Source organism: Arachis duranensis, chromosome 3 (genome assembly GCF_000817695.3).
Source record: "Arachis duranensis cultivar V14167 chromosome 3, aradu.V14167.gnm2.J7QH, whole genome shotgun sequence".
NCBI classification, from domain to species: domain Eukaryota; kingdom Viridiplantae; phylum Streptophyta; class Magnoliopsida; order Fabales; family Fabaceae; genus Arachis; species Arachis duranensis.
This window is the reverse complement of record NC_029774.3, coordinates 114,994,263-115,007,473: the sequence shown is the minus strand read 5'-3', so window position 1 is coordinate 115,007,473 and position 13,211 is coordinate 114,994,263. Positions and strand designations below refer to the sequence as shown.

General features: G+C 35.3%; 1 protein-coding gene and 1 long non-coding RNA gene across 14 annotated transcripts; one reads left to right on the top strand and one right to left on the bottom strand.

The window, feature by feature from the left end:
• Nucleotides 1–1,216: 1,216 nt before the first annotated feature.
• Nucleotides 1,217–3,372, bottom strand: LOC107480301 (protein FAR1-RELATED SEQUENCE 6-like). The gene is made up of 5 exons (XM_016100432.1): nt 2,952–3,372; nt 2,684–2,867; nt 2,202–2,596; nt 2,056–2,077; nt 1,217–1,952 (listed from the first exon to the last, which is right to left on the bottom strand). The coding sequence occupies exons 1-5, from the start codon at nt 3,370–3,372 to the stop codon at nt 1,217–1,219; spliced, it is 1,758 nt and encodes a 585-aa protein (XP_015955918.1).
• A 1,176-nt stretch (nt 3,373–4,548) lies between these two features.
• Nucleotides 4,549–12,095, top strand: LOC127745755 (uncharacterized). Of its 13 annotated transcripts, XR_008007216.1 has the most exons (6): nt 4,549–4,737; nt 5,822–5,900; nt 6,476–7,627; nt 7,753–8,345; nt 8,436–8,490; nt 8,578–11,166. It is a non-coding gene; the product is annotated as an uncharacterized LOC127745755 (long non-coding RNA). The 13 variants fall into 13 exon arrangements; XR_008007217.1 differs by adding an exon at nt 11,669–12,095 and having other exon boundaries at nt 7,753–8,736; XR_008007221.1 differs by having other exon boundaries at nt 6,476–6,649; nt 6,921–7,627; nt 7,753–11,166.
• The last annotated feature ends 1,116 nt before the right edge of the window (nt 12,096–13,211 follow it).

The following is a 13,211-nucleotide window of genomic DNA, read 5'->3' as shown; positions in this document are numbered from 1 at the left end:
CCACTTGGTGTGTGCTTGGGCTGAGCATTGAAGCTTTCATGTGTGGAGACTTTTTCTGGAGTTAAACGCCAGCTTTCATGCCAGTTTGGGCGTTTAACTCCAAGTTTTATGCCAGTTCCAGCGTTAAACGCTGGGAATTCTGAAGCTGATTTGCAATGCCGGTTTGGGCCATCAAATCTCGGGAAAAGTATGGACTATTATACATTGCTGGAAAGCCCAGGATGTCTACTTTCCAACGCTGTTGAGAGCGCGCCAATTGGGTTACTGTAGCTCCAGAAAATCCACTTCGAGTGCAGGGAGGTCAGAATCCAACAGCATCTGCAGTCCTTTTCAGCCTCTGAATCAGATTTTTGCTCAGGACCCTCAATTTCAGTCAGAAAATACCTGAAATCACAGAAAAACACACAAACTCATAGTAAAGTCCAGAAAAGTGACTTTTAACTAAAAACTACTAAAAATATACTAAAAACTAATTAAATTATACTAAAAACATACTAAAAACAATGCCAAAAAGCGTACAAATTATCCGCTCATCAATACTACATTTAAATTATCACAGACACCATGCTAATCCTATAGGAAGTAACCATCTAAACACCATAAAAATAATCATCCATTACTATATTAAATCGAACATCCAGGTCATGCCACTCGTAATTGATCACACATAAAATTCCAATTATATTACAAGTAACTATCCAGGTTATACGACATGTATTCATCCAGACATTATTCTACAACCAGTCAAACCACATCAACAAAAATATGAACACGCCGGCCACGTGAGTAGCAAGAAGCTAAGGCCACAAAATACCAGTTTTATAATTTTTTGACCATAGACAACCTAAACAAAAAAATAACCATGAAACATACATATTGAGTTGTAACACCTAACAAAAGAGACCACTAATATAACATAATGGATTTTGTATCCTAAACACTCTAGGTATCGTCGAAAGAGTTTAACAGGAACATGAATCCACTAACTCCTTGCTTAGCAATCTGGTGAGCGGAAGCATCCAAATCTTGATTTCCAGTAAATTCTACACGATTATCCTGAAAGAAACAAACTCAAAGAAAAACAAGTCACTATCGACATAATAAAAACCGTAGTAAAGTGAAGTTTAAATTAATTCCTATACATACCTTGCCTAAACTCTTCCACTTTCTCCGCATGAATTTTCTGATCAATTTATCCAACGCATATCCGAGCCTTTTACATTTTGAACGACCCTTTGTGGTTACCTTTGATGGGGCCTGAATGTCCTCTATGCCGAACACGGTTGAAAGTGTCTGTGGCGATGTTATTGTGTGCATTGGCGACGGTCTTATTCCGCATCCTGGCACGGTAATCTACTAGCTTGGCCCTTGCATCATCCAGAGCAGCATGTAACATGTCTGCTTCATCGTCACAATCCACAAATTCCTGTGCAACGTTGTAGAAATGTGCACACAACCCTCTGAATATGTTGTGGCTTTCATCTAAACGTCTAACATCGTGACTACTCTTAATGTAGGTGTGCTTACGCTTTATGTTCTTTCTCCAACGAGGTAGAACATAGCAGGAAGGTACCTCATTCACTTTGTAAGATGAAAGTGCTACAAGACAGTGGTAACATAATATACCTACACTCTTGAACAAGTTGCACTCACATCGAACTGCGTGAGTCGAATGGTCAAAATGGACATCGTACGTAACATACCAGGTCGTCTCATAGACTACTATTTCCTCTTCCACCTTTACCCAAGCCAAGTCACCATGTTCATACATGGCACGAATAGTGCAATCAGCCTTCTTGACAAACTCCGTTTGGACATCCCTAAACATCTCGTTGGTGTACTCTTGTGGAAATTGTCTCTCAATAGCTGATCTAATTGCACATGGGATTAGACCTCTTGAGTCTGCAACATCATCCTCCAGTTCCTTTTGCTCCTTCGTAGACCAAACTAGTCTTGCAATTTAAGAATCCACAAAAGAATAAATGCATACCCTCACTCCTCTCCATACTCCTCATGGAAGCCCAAAATTAACCCTTGAAAAAGATCAGCACCCACATGTGTTGGTCCTCAAACAAATCTAAAAATCAAACAAACCCACCAAAAACAAAACCATGCATAAGAACATATTCTCAAAACAGAATACAAGAACACAACAACATCTAAGCACTTATGACACATGATTTTACTAAAAAGACACAAACCTGATAGCCATCTGTTGTGATGTAAGTTGAACTCATCAATGAACTCAGCCCAATGATCCTCGAAATCCTCAACCGACCGAGAGTTCCATATAATGTGATTCAACTCAGCATTCAACTCTCTGAATCTAGCATGACCTCCAAGCTTATTCTGTATTTTTTTTTTTGTTATATGCCATATGCACCAACGGTGTCGTGTATTGGGGAGGACCTTCTTAATTGCACCAAACAATTGGTCTGTGATGATGCCCTGCGGTGTAGTTCCCATGTACTTCAGCCATTGTGTGAACACCCACTCAAAACTGAGGATCTCTTTGCTGCTTAGCAGAGCACAGCCTAGCAAAGTAGACTTACCATGGTGGTTCACACCAATGAAAGTAGTGAACGACAATCCATGCCTAAAGGATGAACAACCATATTTAGAAACATCCAACTAATAAAAAATAATTAAATAATTAAATAATGTAAATGTAAATACATTTTACCGGTTCGTGCTATATGTGGTAACAAATGACACCACGTCTCCATAGTATTCATAAGACGCCCTACACCTTACATCCACCCAAATTGCACTCGTAAACTTATAATCATCACCCACATTCACTGCGTAAAAGAAGTTCGGATTTAACTCCTTCATTCGCATGAAGTAATTCAACATCTCCTTGACATCTGCGTTGACATTTGTGGATCAGAGTCTTGATGAAATGTAATTCCTGACGTCTTTTTTTGAGAAGCCCAAGTTCAAAGGCCCACCAACTTTATTGGCCAATGCTAGAAAGGTCTTGTTGGGTCGAATGCCCGCCTCATCATTAACCTTAATGATGCACTTTGCATGCATTGTCAACTCCCTATTCTCGTGGTAGTGCACCACCTTCTTAGTTGAACACAGGTGCGAGTGATTTAGTTTAACCTTCAACAAGATCCAATCTTGCTTTTTCCTGTCAAACTTTGCATATATTCTTGCTCTACACTCCACAGCTGCAATCGTGTTCTTCTGTGTGGGTGCTTTGACACGAGACCCGCGAAAACCCTCCCGATTGCAATAGATAGATTGGTTGATCAGTTGCTTTGTCATCCTGTCAAAATTTATGGCTCGTATCTTACTTATGAAGCCAACTTTCTTTGCGTAGCTTGCATAAAAATCTTGGGCCAGCTTCAAATGCTCAAACCGCATCCCAACTCTTGGTATTTCATTTTCAGCAAGGCAACTATGATCCGAAAACTGCGAATCAGTTCAAAACAGACATCATTTGATGAACACGGTGATTAATGGTCAATTGAAACATGCGATTAACAAAAAAATAACAACAAAGTAGAGTCTAAACCTCATCAATAAGATCCGTGTCATCACATCCCAACTTAGTAATTTTCGTACATTCTATGGCCTACAATCAAACCTACATAAAGTAAATAGATACTATAATAAAATATCAACTAAATTCATTTTATTAATACTCTATCCAAAAATATGATAATAAAATTTATTAATATACATGAATTAAAATAAATCATAACAGTGAGATGTATACTCATACAAAATGGCACCTAACTAGTTAGTTTTATATTAATTATTTATACAGAAAATGCATAAATCCACCACATACAAAATATAACTATGCAAACTAAAAGAAAGTCTTTTACTATGCTGTGAAAAGTCTCATTATTAGCTCCTATAAATTTTTTACATATTTAGCCGCATTTGCTAGTGCAAGCATGGAACGGGAGCATACAGATGGAGATTCTTAACATTCTAGTCGCAACAATTAGCAAAATTTTCTCATTTAACAATAAACATATATTGAGAACATTTCAGGGTAACCTATTAAAAAGGTAATGTAACAATTTATGATTTTCAATAAATAAATTTCCATCTTCATCTTATTTAGAACTTGAACAATGGTTCATTGTAACAAGTTATAAAAATCTAACAAGAAAGCAAGCTGTAGCTTATAAGTAGTAACTATTAACTAGTACGTACACTACAAGAAAAATATGTTTTAGCGACAAACTTTTAGTGGCAATAACATAATAGCCACTAATTTCTTAATTTAAGTTATCTTTTTTGCGATAATTATGTATTTGCCATTATTACTATATATTATAATGGCAATTATTTTTATTGCCACTAAAAAATACATAAAAAAAATTTAAAAACAAATTTTAGTGACAATTATATAGTTGACACTATTATTATATATTATAATGGCAATTATTATTATTGCCACTAAATTATTATTTATTTTTACTTTTAATTTTAATTTTTATAAATTAATACCAGCCATTATTTAATTGCCACTAAAAAATTTATCATAATATTTTTTTAATTTCTTAAATTATACACCTATGCAAAGAAGAGAGAACCTTGTCTCAGATATCCCACTGAACCTTGACTCAGATAATCACTCCTTGAAAAACCCATTCCATCTCAACATTCTCCACCGACAACCGCCCACCACCGCCGTCACAGGCCTTGCCATCGCCGCCTATCGCTCTACACGCACATCTGTCTTCTTGTTTACACACTCTGCCTCAGATCTAGGTCGAATCCGCGCCAGATCCACTCAAATTGATAATGTGTTTAATTGCTTCATTAGTTCAGTATAATTTCATAATTTCTCTTTATTTGTTAATTTCTCTTCATTTATTAATTAGGTCTCAAATTGCTTTTTGTTTCTGCTTCGTTTGAAGGTTTTGGAAAAATTGTTCAGGTGATTTTTTTATTTTGTGGTAAAAGATTTTGTGCTTTCTTGTCTATTTTTGGAATTTGAAGATTCAAAGGTTACATCGTGTGTCCTTGTTAAGCTTAATTTTGATTAGTCAAGGTTTTGTAACTTTGAAGTTTGAAAGAATGAACTCGATTTGTCCCCTCAGAATTTCATACCTGTTTTGGTCATAGATAGAATTGCTTAGCTTTGGTGATTTCTAAATTTTCAAGGCAATTATTTTTTTCATAATTTTTTGTCATGCAGCTCCTGCTAAGGTGATCCATCCGCAGAGCGACAATTTCTTGTTGTACCTGTTCCTTACTTTAATATAAAGAAGAGATGGCATACTTGATTAATTAGTTCATTTTTGTTTATACTCATCACAAAACTAATCCATAATATAATGCATATTTAAATGAAACAATAAGAAAACGTGTGCTTTAATATATTTGCCTCATGATACTTCTTGGGTAAATGCATGCATTTGGTAATTTCGTTGTTTCATATTCTATTCTTTTTCATCTCATATTTTAAATTATAACTATAAGTTTAATTGTGATACACTACCTTAGTTTCAGTTTTAAAAGGTGATGGTAATAGTGCACCATCCCTTTTGGTTCTGGCAAGAACCCCTTTGGTCACAGGGGATACCATTAAATCTGTTGGGCTTGTATACCTTAATAAATTTGTCTTTTGATAGTAAGTTCATTTATGAGGTAGTTATATATTTTGAATTTTGGACAATTTTGTGGACAATTTTAATAGTAATTTTGTGGACAATTTTGTGATTTTAGGATAAAAAAGTATGTCTATTGTAAGAGAAAACAATTTATGACCCCAACTACACATTCCTGTACTTGATTTGCTCCAACATAATCCTAAATCCTACTCACTTTCTTGCTTTGGTTGCGATAACAGCTTTTTGGGCTGCCTGGACTACCTCCCTCTTGCTCTTTGCTTATCCATACTGTTTTTTGTCGATCTTACATTGAGAATTGTAAGCAACTTTTACCCTTTCATTAATCATTGTATCCATATTTGTTTCATTTTTCTTCTTTCGTAATGGGAATAAACAAAATGCCTTCTTTGTAATACTAATTGAATATAGGTAAATGGAAGAAATATGATCTAGGTATATAAAATTTTAATAACATTAATGATGTCTTCAGATGCTTAATTAATTGGCATACTTTTATCAAAGGTATTCATGTAAAAAAAAAAAATTTGAGTTCTTAAATTACTCATTGTTTCATTGCATGATGCATATTATACTCTTAAGTTACTCTATAATGATTGATATAGAGCAGCAATGCCACAAGAGTTTTATCTAGTGTTGAATTCAGCATATCTCTTCCTTTATCACCTATTTATTGCAGAACACAATCTTTGTAGACATACTTATATTTTTAATTAATTTATTTTTAAACTTATGTAAGCCACAATGCACTATATCATGAAAATTCATTGTACAATTTGTACATCAATTTATTCCTCCTCTTGGTATCATTGATTTTGCTGTCTGGGGTCTAGAGCCACTTTTACACCTGAACAGAAAAGAAAAAAATTATGCAGTTTGAAAATTATGCAGATTGAGCATGAGGCTGGTCAAGAAGGATGCCTTTTTCCTTCTATTGGGAAACCATTTGGCAAAAAAGAAGCATTTCTAATGGATGATAAAACATAATTGCAAACCCATCGATATGTGCTCTTCAATTGTGCTTCTAAAGTGGATGAAGATTATAGAAAGTGAGTGATCATCTAACTCTCTTTATTGTTTACCATATATAACATTATTAGTGACATATATATGGGTATCACGTACGGTGAACATATTAGTGAGATCAAGAGAACACATCACAAACGTCGCTTTTCTCCACATCAACTTGATAGCTTGCATTTTAATTCATTTCATGAATGGTTCAAGGATGAAGTAAGTAAAGAATTTAATTATTATTTTTTAGTTAATATCATATTAATTTATCAAAAGTTTATAGCTTTTATATTATTTTCTGGTTAGATTAACAAGTTGGATATCACATTTGGTTCCCAAAGTGATATAAGAACCCTTTCACGAGGTCCAAGTTACATTGCAAGATGATTCAAAGGTTTTGATTTGAACAATGGGTGTCGATTTCGAACAAATAAGCATGAAGAGTCCAAGGCAACACAAAATTCTGGTGTCATGGTTGTCTCAAAGGTGATTAGCTATGCAAGTGCAAGTGACAATGCTCCCAAGTCAGAAAATATCAATTATTATGGAAGATTGACTGATATTATAGAATTAAATTACTTTGAAGAATTTAAGGTTGTTTTGTTTAAATGTGACTGGGTTGACATAACCAAAGGTAGAGAAGTTAAGAAAGATGACTTGGGTTTCACACTAGTGAACTTTTCACACTTAATACATACCGGTGATCAAGAGAGTGATGAACCTTTTGTATTTGCAAACCAAGCTCAACAAGTGATATTTGTGAAAGATCCTCATGATCATGAATGGTTTATCCCTAGGCTAATTAGTCCTCAAGACATATATAATATGGGAGAAAAGAAAATTATGCAGTTTGAACAATTAATGCAAAATGATAATGGTGACTTAACTTTGTTAGAGAAAATTCGTCACTTTGAGGATGAGAATAATGATTGGGTTAGAAGTGGGGTTAATGGTATAGTAATTGATCATGGATATTCACCAAATCAAACTGATGACAATTCTGAGTAAGTTAGGTAATATTTTGAGAACTTTTACATTTTGCATTCTCATTTTCTATATTTTTCTTCTTATTATTATTTATTAAGTTTATATTTTTTTATTTAGAGAGGTATACCAAGTGACTTGCATTTTTCTGCAGATGCTCGTTTGGAGAGGTGTTAATACACGCATGGAGAAGCAGATGCAGCCCTTACTTTGATATATAGCTCTTACTTTGATGTTTTGAATTTTGACCTTTAAATTTGAAGGATCTTTTATGTCTTAAGATTGGTTACTTATTCTGTTTATTAATGTTGACCTAGGGAGTTTGTAAGACTTGGTTAATTAACGGCTAATTAACCTATAAATGAGAATTTATTCTAGAAAGTCTAAAATGTGATTTTTATGGCTAAATGTGATAGAGGAGATTGAGACGAGAATTTCGATACCAATTTTATAGAATTTGGACCAGGATTGGACCGAACGGGCCAAACCGGGCCAATCGAACCCAAAGTGGGCCCTTGACCCAACTAAACTAAACCAAAACTCTAGTTTTCAGCACTCTCTCTCCTCATTTGTTGCACACACACGCTGAAAATTAGAAGGAAGGGGGGAGAACACTCTCTCAAGTTCTATCTCTCCCTTGATCTTCAAACCACCATAATTTTTGATTTAGAGCTCCGATTACCGCACCATTTGTGGCCACGCGTTCACCGCAGAGAGCTCTACAAAACACATACAATTAATCTTGAGGTAAGCCACATTTTGATCTTCGAATTTCCAGCTTTGACTTCGAGTTTTATGAGCAAAAATATTGAGATTTTGAGCTCTTTGATGTTATAGGACCCAACTCTCTTGAAGGAGAAGGTTAATCTTGTCTCCTTGGACCTTGGGTGTGGTAAGATTCTCAACCCTAATGTAAATTATTGTTCTATGATGTTTGGGTATTGAGATGTTGTGTTTGGATATGATGATTGTGGCTTAGGTTGTGTATGTGTGAATATTGGAACTTGATTGGTGATTTTGAAAAGCTTAGAAAAGGATTTGGTGGTGAAAAATCTGTTCTTGGAAGTGTTGAGGCCTTGAGAGCTTGAGGAAAAAGTGGTTTGGAAGTGCTCCGGTTGAGCTTGGGAAATCGGCTGAGGTATGGTCTCGGTTTCCCGTATCTAATATGTAATGTGGTAGGAAATACTTAGGCTAGAGGCCCTAAGATAGGCATTGAATTGTTGATGTTGTTGAATTGTTGATATATATGATGTGGTCATATATGTGATGATGATTAATGATGCCTTGATGGTATGATGTATGAGAAATATGCATGTTGTGATATATGCTTGATGATTGATTATGGTTGAATTGTGGGTGGAACCATGTTGGTGGTGAGTATGATATTAATTGTGTACAATGATGATTTAATGGAATTGGTGTCGTTGAAAATTGGCATGAGGAAGAGTATATGATATGTCAATGTGTTTGAGTTTGAGCCACTTGGGTGAAGTGGGTTAAAATGATGGGATGGTGATTTTGTGAATTGTGGTAAAGTGTCAATGTGTGAGTTGAGGAGGCTTGATGTTGAATTTGATATATTTTGATCGATTTCAAAGAAAAGGGATGAAATTGGCATGTTTTGATTGATTTTGAAAAGAGTTGAAAATGACTTGTTTTGAAAATGGCACTTTGTGGTTTTGTATGAAAAACATGGTTTTGGGCATACTTTGGTGGGACATAACTTGGACTACGGATCTCTGTTTTGTACCAAATCTGTTTAGAAATAAAATTGGATCCGGGATGTCCATGCCGTTTGAAGAACGGGTAAAAAACGATTTAAAATGAGAAAGTTATGTCCGTCGAAAGATTGGGGGTAATTCTGCAGCTTTTAACTTAGAAAAATTTTAGTAGAATAATCCCCCGCGCGTAGGCGCACTTGGCGCGTACGCGCCGTTCTTCTAGAAAGCGCCATCAACGCGTGTGCGTGGTGTGCGCGGGCGCGCCGATGTGCTGCACCCAATGCCCAGCCATTTTTCAGAGAGTCGTGCCAAAACTGTGCCAAATTTGTGCCTGGGGCACGAGAGCACCCACGCGTACGCGTGGCTGACGCGTGCGCGTCGCTTAGCTATTTTTCAATCCATGCGTTAGCGTGCATGACGTTTAAGCGTCGATGAGTTTTGTGGCCATCCACGCGTGCGCATGGAGCGCGCGTACGCGTGGCCCTGTTTTTATCCCAAAGTTGATTTTTGAGTTTTAAAAGCCAAATTTCATACTTCTAAGCCTCCGATCTCACCACTTATGTCTTAAATCATTATGATATGCCTAGTTATGAGAAAAAGAGCTAGTGAATGTGGTAACTTGCGAGTGAAGCAAGGGAAAAATGAATGATCAATAAGGATCTGAGATGATTATGCGAGATGCGGAGGTTGGCGGTGGAAGTGCTTGTTAAGCCATGGGCCGAAGAGCCGTAATTGTTGATGAATTGGCTGGTTATGGATTTAACCGTGAGCTGGATGGCTAGATTATTGTCATGTTACGGCGGAGCCATGATTATGGCTATGTATAAATGCATATATGTTGTTGAATGAATTGTGAATGTTGCACTTCCACTGTTGGAGATGAGAGTTTCCCTGGAAGGAAGCAGTGGCTAGCCACCATGTGCTCCAGGTTGAGACTCAAAGCTCTTTTGACCCTATGTCGTAAGGGTGGCGGGCACTGTGAAAGCCCCGGATGAGCTCGCCCCCGTAAATATTCACCAGTGAAGGTGATGGATATAGATCATGATTATGATCAAGTTTATGATGAGTATAACTCAAGTTGGGGATGCGCGACAGAGGGACAGTCCAATGGTTAGCTACCAGGACTTGTCGGGTTGGCTCTATAACCGACAGATGATATCATCAGCCACTAGGGACAGGCATTCATCATATGCATACTATATGAATTGTTTGAGACTGCTTATTTGACTGCATATTACTTGCTAATTGTCTAAATGCCTTATCTGTTCCTATTTGTATATCTCTTATTTGAAATAACTGTGTTTGCTATATTATACTCCTGTTGGTGGTTGGGAGGTCTGAAGGAATTGGAAAGGGAAGTAGTAGTTAGACTGAAGAATCTTTAGTCAGATGCTCTTTATGGTTTAGCTTGTTTATAAGCTTTGAATTATCTGGAGGAAGTTCTAGGATTGCCTTCAGCTTTCCTCTATTATTATGTATTATATATGTGGAAGCTGTTACCATGCTGGGGACCTCTGGTTCTCACCCATGCGGATTTTGTAGTTTTCAGATGCAGGACGTGAGGTTTCTCGCTGAGGCCTGCTGGAGACTTCTGGATTAGCGAAGATCCTTTGTTCTTGGGGACTCTATTTTAGTTTATATGTTTTGCTTAGATACTTTTATCTCCGTTAAATAATACAAATTGTGATGACTCCTCTTATAGGAGATTTTGGAGAATAGGTTTTATGTATTTGTGTCCCTTTGGGTTTTCTTGGGGTATCTTATTCTATTTATATGTATATATTGCTATGCTCGGACTAGTTATCTTCGCAACCAGATTTTGAGTCTTGATATTCCTATTTTTGACACTCCTTTGTATATATATAATCTCGTGTTGGCTTATCCTTTGTTCGTTACGTTATCGATCGGAGTGTTGCGCTTTCGAGTTACGATTTTTTGTTTACCCCTTTTTCTACAAAGGCTCATAGTTATAATCAATCATTCATACTACTATACGTACTAAATTTTTATTTTTGAGGTCGTAATACCTTGCCATCTATGAATTATGACTTAAGCATAAGACTCTGTATGGTAGGGTGTTACAGAGTTTATATGTTATTTTACCTTTTTCTTTTCTCCATCGTGAAATGACATTCATGTTAGTAAGAATCTGATTTCTTTGATAAAGCTGGTATAACATAACTTGATTCACTTTACCCTTATCCTGTTATTATATGGAAGCTTTGGAAACTCAGGTTAGAATTTTTGGGTTCTATTTTTTGATAATTTTTTTCCTTTTCCATAATCTGTTTTTTGTTTTGTTTTGTTAAATATAAATGCTTTATACTTTAAATTCTATTGACTTTGTAGGATATGGATGCATCAAAGAAAAACTATAAAAAGTCAAATATTGAAGAAAACAATTTGAAAAATAATTTAGAGTCAAATAAAAAGGGAAAACATAAGAAGAGAAAGAGAAGGCATGAAATTGATGGAGAGGCTACAAGGAACTGGGAAGAAGAGGGCTTCACCAGTAGAAAAAAAAAAAGAGAAAGAAATTGAAAGAAATGAGTGCTTCAATGGCAAGCAAAAGACACAAACTTATGGAGAATAATGATCTTGAGAGTGCTGTCTCAAGTACAGATTTAAGAGTGCCTAAAAAGAATCATGTGAGATTTGTTGAAGAGGAAAATTATGCTGATGAAGTACTGTCTTTTATGGAGCAACTATTGAATGATGAGGATTTGTCTCAAACTCCTAGTATTTCTAATAGTATAAATTCTGAGCAAGATGAAGAATTAGGTGATATTATTATTGCTTTAAATATGATATTATTATATTTTCATATTTCTTTTCCTTAAATAATTGCATTTTTGTTAGGTCATCCAAAAGCAAAGAGGGTTAGAGGACCTACATTGTTGAAAAAAAATTGGAACATGCCTTATGAAAAGACAATTGATGTGCAATTTAATAACCAACCAAGCTATAAGAAAAGAAGGCAGAAAACTTGCTAGTTTTCTTGGTATTCTAGCTAGAACTCCTTCAATAATGCCTTTAAACATAGATGACTGGAGATGTTATGATAAAGAGGAGAAAAATAAGTTGCTGAAAATTGTGAGGGTAAAAATTTATTATTCTTAATAGATTCTAATTTAATTTTATTTGATTCATTAAGAAATTGCTTGAATGTTTTGTAGAAGAAGTTTTCTATCCAATACGTTGTGAGGAATTTGTAAAAAGATCAATTGGAAAGAAATGAAAAGATTATAAATGTGACTTAAAGGGTATGTATTTGGGACAATACAAAATCAAAGATATTTTATTGAAGAATAGACCAGAACGAATTCCAAGAGATCAATGGATTGGTCTTGTCTCATATTGGTTCTCTGATAAAGCAAAGATACTTTGAAAGCCTTAACTAACATGTAAATATAAGATAAATATTATTACTGAATCTGATAAGGGTTGTCTTCATTTGTTTTATTAGCATTTTCTTATTTTTTTATTGAAACGGTATAGAACTTACTATTTTATTGAAACTGTATAGATATAGAAAATAGGAAAATAGAGAAATAATAGCATGTGTGTGTAATAGTGTATTTTACTACTCCATAATGTGTTATGATAGAAACGTACCCAAGCAAATAGGATTAATAGGGCAAAGCAAAAAATGCCTCACACGGGAGAATCCAAAAGCATTGCAACATTGATGGATGAACAAGTACTTATGTATAATTTTTATTTTAGATATTTTATAAAATCATGCACTGTTTTTTTTTTCTGGAACCATTAGCGATGCAGCACAGTATTTGCTATACCCTACTAGAAACAATGCACAGTATTTTCTGCAACATTGATGGATTGAACATTTGCACATTTGCACTTCTTTTTTGACTTTATCGTTTTGTTAGGT